Source organism: Thalia democratica, chromosome 1 (assembly GCF_965202585.1).
Source record: "Thalia democratica chromosome 1, ktThaDemo2.hap1.1, whole genome shotgun sequence".
In the NCBI taxonomy this organism is placed as follows: Eukaryota; Metazoa; Chordata; class Thaliacea; order Salpida; family Salpidae; genus Thalia; species Thalia democratica.
In genome coordinates, this window is record NC_139165.1 from 67,441,719 (window position 1) to 67,448,612 (window position 6,894).

Sequence of the window (6,894 nt, forward strand, 5' to 3'; positions counted from 1 at the left end):
AACTATGCTTGCAAAATGATTCTACAAAAAATGATAAAAATATGTTCTTTGTTAATTCTGTAAAATAATTTAAACGTTTTAAAATTTTATCGTACTATAACTTTAAATCACATGTTGTTTTTTTTTTCACAGTAAACTTACTATCAATATAAAATTTAAAAAATATGTTAGCCGGTGCTTTTAGACATAAAGTACTTTTAAATTACATAAACTTATGTCCATTACAAAGTTAATTTTAAACAGTTCAAATTAATTTCAAGTTGAAACTAACTATTTTTATAGACAAAGAAATAAACTTGTCGAAGTTTGATGAAAACAAACCAAAAGAAAAGTTGGTTTAAATAATATCGAGGAACATTTTTAAACCGCAATAAATCCTTTAATGTTAAAATCATTTATAAAATCGTTTTACTTCGGTTTAAATTATAGGCTCGCGTATTTTATTTCATCTAATTGAAAAAATTATGTTTTTGTTTAACAACTTTTTTTCTAAAACCTTTTAACAATTTTCAGTATAGGTACACTAATATCTCCAAAAAGTCCACATGCAAACAAAAAAAGATTGACAGGAATTTATATAAAAAAAGGTAAAGAGAGCATTAAAATTGCAAAGAAAAATTTGTTTAATGAGTATGAAAAAAATCAAAAAGAAGTAATTGGTTATCTTTATAAAGATGATTTGAACACATTACTGCCATCTATGTCTGCAGGTATATTTTATATGATAATTAAAATTAAACTCAAGCGTTTGAAAAGAAATATTTTTCAATTACTTTCTAATCAACTATAGTTTAAACCACTTTTAAATGTTTAAAAACTATTACAACTCAAAATGCATTAAAACTGAAGTATAAAACCAGTAGTATCTTACGCAGCATTTAGATTACATACTATAATTTTTTACTCGATAAATTTTTTTAAATAAAAATAATAACCAATTTTTTGTGTTATTTCTTTGACTTTACGATTTATAAGAGCTTTACAACTACTTAATAAAAACTTAAAACGTAGAAAGTAGGAAAAACTTGAAGTGGAAATTACCGTGGTGGGAACAGGCGGAAATGACGTTGTATGATGATGTGTGGTTCTCCGGAGGAGAAAAGAAGTTGGAGTACAACGAAGATGAAGATCGCATGAACTTTGGATTCGATGAATGGGAGAACGAAGAAGATCAAGATGATGACGATGAGAGAATGCTTATTGTGGTAAGTCTCAATAAAGTTTTATTTTATAAAGTTATTTTATTTAGTCCAATAGTCCTGGGTATGACGTTAAACTGTTCTGGTGTACGACTCGATAACCGAAAGGTTTTTGGTACACCAGGTCCTTGGACTGAACCTTTTGAGCGTATTTTTTTGTCGTTCAATAAACAATATATATTTAAGTTTTGTTTTTTACTTCATAATTAGTTCAGTTTTTCTAATTTTATTTCGGAAGTATAAGGGAAAAAATACAGTACATTATAAAGCTTTATTAAAAAATCAATGCTGCTTTATATTTTTATATCGTAAATTATTTTTTCAATAGCTTAATTTTAAATGAATAATTCAGAACATTTATAAAGTAAATACAACGATCCTTTTCTATAAAATTATTTGTGTTCCTAGTTTTTTACTACATATACGTAATTTACCATTTTTCATAACTTCACTTTTATCACTTTTCAAATATACATACATACAAGTTTACAAATTTACATATTGCAAGTTATTTCTTTTTTTTTTGAAAGCATAGTTATTATTTCTGTATTACAAACAGTTCAAAGTTTAAACATATTAATAGTGTAGTTTTCGTTTCTATTTCATATACCAAATTTAATGAATTAATATTTTTCCGACAAAAAGCAAAAAAGTAGTCTTCTTTTTTAAATTGTTTTAAATCATATTGCTTAAGTCAAAAAAAACACTAAAACTTTAACTGTTTTTTATTTCATAGATTGTTGGTGATCATTTAGAATTCAGGTATGAAATAATAAAAGTGCTAGGTCATGGAAGTTACGGTCGAGTAGTTTTAGCTCGTGACCATGCTAGACAAGTAACAGACAAATACCAGGAAGTAGCAATAAAAATATTGCATAACGAATCAAGAACGTTAGTGACATAAGTATATGTTTAATGGGTTATTTTGAAACTTTTGTATCATAAAATCACATGAATACAAAAAAGTTATATTTTACCCCGTAAAGTTGTTCTTCTACAAACTAACCATATTTTCGATTAGTTAAAACTTTATAAACGTTTAAGTACTTTTAAATTTTATTTGTATATTTTTAAACTGTATTGAAAGTGTACAAAATGTTATTTCATACTAGTTTTAAATAAAAGCAACCCATATTTGAAGATATTTTTTACATAAACAGTATATATTTTTAGTATTTTATTTAACTGAAGAGGTCACAATTTTTTGTCACCGAAACCCGGTTGTGAATAAAATATTTAATTCGCACATCTTTATTTACATTAACAATACATAACCTAAGTTCCAATAGAATTTTTTTTTAAACTTTAGAAAAATATATATAAAATCCACAATACTTAAAAACTTTTTTAGAACAACAAAATTTTTGTATAGTATAAGCATTTAAAGCAGTTCATACAAAATACTTCTGCTTTTTTAGAAAAATTTGAATTCATATACCAATAAGATATTATACTTATAAGATGTATAATTTGTTATTATTATATATTCCAGTGAACTTGTTTCGCTAGGATCATTTTTTAACAAACGCTTAAATTTATATTTTGAATAGTTGTACCAATAAGATTAGCTTGTAACAAACTAAACAATCCTAAAGCTTATATAAAAACAGTGTGCGCTACTTTAAAGAAGAAATAGATATAACAAAGTATATAGAAGATAACACAGCAAATTCAAACCTCTATACAAAAATTTTGAGAACATTTTTCTTTAGAAATCATTATTTCATAGTTTTTGAACTACTTGGGTAAGTTTAAAAAACAGCAAACACTTATAGTAAAAAATTCATACGCTGAAATAAATGACTAATTAAATAAATTCTGTTAGCTCACTTTGACTGTATAATTATCTTTTTTTATTACAAAAAGCTAACAAAAATTAATTAACATTTTCTTTTAATTATATTCAGTATTAAGAAAATCATTAATACATCTTAATATACACCATTACCATAATAGGTACTTTCAATAAACATTTTTTGCTCAAAGAGATAATTTAAACAAGATGAGAAAAATAATTATTAAAAAATTAAGTATGTTGAATTGTTTTTTTTTTCAAATTTAGGAGCTCTTTATTTCGTGAACTAAATGGCAAGGTTCAGAATGTTAGTTTGTTATCCAAGTATATCCGCAATATTTTGATTCCAGTTAAAAATCTTCACAAAATTAGGCTTGTCCATGGTGATCTGAAACCAGTTAGTATAATATTTGAATATGTTCTATTTACAACATTTTAAAATAAATTTTTAACACCTAAAAAAACTTACATTATGTAAAAACACTTTAAAAGTCCTGGAACAGACGTTAAAAGGTATCCGTGGTGAGAGACTCGATAACCGAAAAGTTTTTTTCGTGCAACAGGTCCTAGGACCAAATATTTTGAGCGTTTTATTTCTAATCGTTCAATAAACTATAAGTATAAAACTTTTTAAGATGTAGCTAATACAACCAAAACGTATACTTTTAAAAGTATTTTTAACTTGTTTTTCAAAAACATCAATAAAAAATAAATTAGCTTATACTGAAACATCTAACAGGAAAATCTCATGATGATTCCTGGCTGTAATGTAAGTACATGTAGTCCCATGATGAAAGTTGCAGATTTCAATCTGGCTTGCACACCTGGTTCTAATCGTTAGTCGAATTTATAACTTAAAGCTTGTCTTTAGGTTGTATGTTGTTGTGAGTACAACTTTTTTGAACTTACAGTATTTTATAAACTAAAAAAGTTGTTAGAATTAAAACTTTAACTAATCAATTAAATGAAATGACGACAACTAAACGTATGTCTAACTTTAAACCGAATTTCAAGCTTAATAACTATAAAAATAATTGAAGTATAAAATAGAACTCAATACTTTAAACCGACTTAATTAAGATGTTTATTTTTATTTTTAGTTTAACTCTGAAAAGTGTATGATACTATGAGATGTTTTTAATCTTTTTTTTGTTAACAACTAGTTTTATTTTTCATAGAAAACCTATCTAACTTTTGCATAGTTTTGTATTTGAATTTCCTTAAAAATCAAAATCAACTTTTATCGTTTTCAAATTTTAACCCACAATAAAAAAATTACTGGGAAAACTTTAAGTTTCAGAGTATCTAAGCTTCCTGGAGATAAATATTTTTTTCTTTCAAAACAAAATTGTATTTTAATCTGTTTTAAATAAATTTTATTTTTTTATTTAACATAAATCAATTTTTTGAACTTTACGTATGTTCTAAATCATATGCGTTTTTATTTATTTATTTTGTTAAACAAAAAAAATAACCTAAATGTTGTGAATGTTTTCAGTATTCGAATGTCCTGGCGTGTACTTCCAAACACGCCACTACAGGGCGCCAGAGGTCATCCTCGACCTCAACTACACCGTGCAAGCGGACATGTGGAGTGTGGGTGTCATTGCTGCTGAAATGTATTTAGGGAAGTTACCTTTTTACGGAGAGACAAGCACGGACCAGCTGGCGGCGATCATGGAAGTGGTGGGACTTGTACCGCCTCAAATGGTCTACTCGTCACCCCGCATGCATATTTACCAAAGTTAGACAAGTTTGTACTAAGGTCATGTTGACTAAATTTACTAAGTTACATGTAATTTTAGATATTCAGACAAGTAAACCAAGTGATAAAGTTATAAATTTTAGACTGTTTTTTTTTATAAGATTACTAAGTATTCTCAACCTTTAAATGTTTTTACAAAATAGTTTCCCAATTATAATTATAATTTAAAAAGTTACTGTGATGTTTTAACAGCAAAATACTAAACTTCATATTATGATACATTATCTTTTTTAAGTTTAAACATGTAAAGTTGGTGACTTAATTTGTAAAGTTTGTAAAGATAATTAACATACTTAACTTAATGTTTTTGTTATACACAGACTGAAAATATCTAACATTTTTCAATAACCAATGTGTTTTCTAACTACTTAGTAGGTAGAACACATTTTTCAATTGGTAAAATACTAATTAGCTAAAACTTAAAAAATAATAATAGATAAAAAAAATTCTGACAAAATTAAAATTAAAATTGATAAAATATAGTTTTTTAAGCTGAAAAAAACGTTAGCTTATGCTCTATGAGGCTTCATGAATAGCTTTATATTTTAAAGTTCTGTTCAAAAAATAAATACTACTGATAATTTATAGAGGCGGTAAACTACAAATGTAAAAACGGATTTAAAAGAAGACCTTGGAGAAAGCCTCTTAGAAAAATCCTATATGGAGCTCCTCATGCTGTTGTTGATTTCATCGAAAAATGCTTAGTGTAAGTTGTAACATCGTTTTGTTGCAAAATAGTAAGCATTAGTAAAACATTTTTTGTACAACTTTTCTTTTAACTTGAAGCAATGCTTAAAGTTGATTTTTTATTTTTAAAGTTACCTTGATGTTTCAATTGTTTTTTAATACATTCACCAATCATACAAAATATTTTAAAATATGTTTAGTTGTTGAAAACTTAATTTCATAAGTTTATTTAGAATATATATTTTATATTAACATTCTTAGTTCTAAAAGCTTTTAATAAAACAGAAAAAACAAAAAAGTTTTTACGAGCAATAATACAAAAAGTGAGCTACCGTAAAACCTATATTTTCTATAATAAATTAATATTAATATTTTTTACCTTAGTATAGATCCAGTTTTGAGAATGAGCTCCAATGAAGGATTAGAACATCCGCTGCTGCTATTATAACACGTTGTTTAAATTACTGTGGTTTTGTTTCATATTATAATTTTTTTTTTATGTTACCAAACTTTTTTTGAAGTTTTAATCATTTTCAGAGCTTTGAAAAAAAAATTGTGAAAAATATTTTACTACCTTCAAAATATAAACATTAAAATTATACTTATAGTTTACTGTTATATAAAGTCATTTAATTCTATCAGTAGTCTTTGTAAAAAGATTTAAACGAGTCAGAAACTTATTAAGCTACATTTTAATTATTAAACTAACAATTAGATCATAAGTGGTTATAAGTTTTCGGAGAACTTCAATAAATCTAACTTAATTTTTTTTTTCAAAAAATTTCTTAAAGTATCACAAACAAATAATGGGAAGGAATAAATTTATAAGTATTTAAGATTATCATGTATATGCATTGAAGAAATTTATTATTTGATAAATCTTAATAGAAGAAATATTTCAAAGTTTTAATATAAATAGTTATACATTGGTTCTACTTTTCATGCTAATAAAAATTTATAACATTTTTAAGTATGTTGTTGTTTAATCGTTTGTTGAGTAAATTTATTTTAAGTATTTATTAACATTAACTGATTACTTAAGTTAAATAAAAAAAATGTCTATTTTCAACCTAAAAAAATCCTTATAACAAGTTTAAATATAAATTTGAAAGTTTAACAATTTATATTTCTTTTAATGCATAATTATTTAATATGTATTTTTCTTTATAACAATTTATAAAACGACATATATTTTCTAAATATTATAACTGATAAGTATTTGAAAACACATTTTAAACCAGTATATGATCGATATATGCAGTCACAGGGCTAAACTGTACAAATGAGTTTGTATCAGGGTTTCCAAAAATCATTTTTATAAACGCTTTTAGGTATGAGTTTAATTTTTAAATTCTAAACTGATTATAAAACGCCCCTTAACTATTTATTTACCAATTTAATTTTAGCCGCCTTAGTAATTAAACCGCCCTTAAGTGAGAATATTACCT

General features: G+C 25.0%; 1 protein-coding gene across 1 annotated transcript; it reads left to right on the plus strand.

Moving 5' to 3' along the window:
- The first annotated feature begins 700 nt into the window (after positions 1-700).
- Positions 701-5,894, plus strand: LOC145838214 (dual specificity tyrosine-phosphorylation-regulated kinase 4-like). The gene is made up of 9 exons (XM_082945778.1): positions 701-710; positions 1,012-1,205; positions 1,936-2,090; positions 2,810-2,944; positions 3,262-3,391; positions 3,734-3,830; positions 4,493-4,738; positions 5,348-5,465; positions 5,831-5,894. Exons 1-9 carry the CDS (start codon positions 701-703, stop codon positions 5,892-5,894), a joined length of 1,149 nt encoding a protein of 382 aa, XP_082801904.1.
- Positions 5,895-6,894: the final 1,000 nt, after the last annotated feature.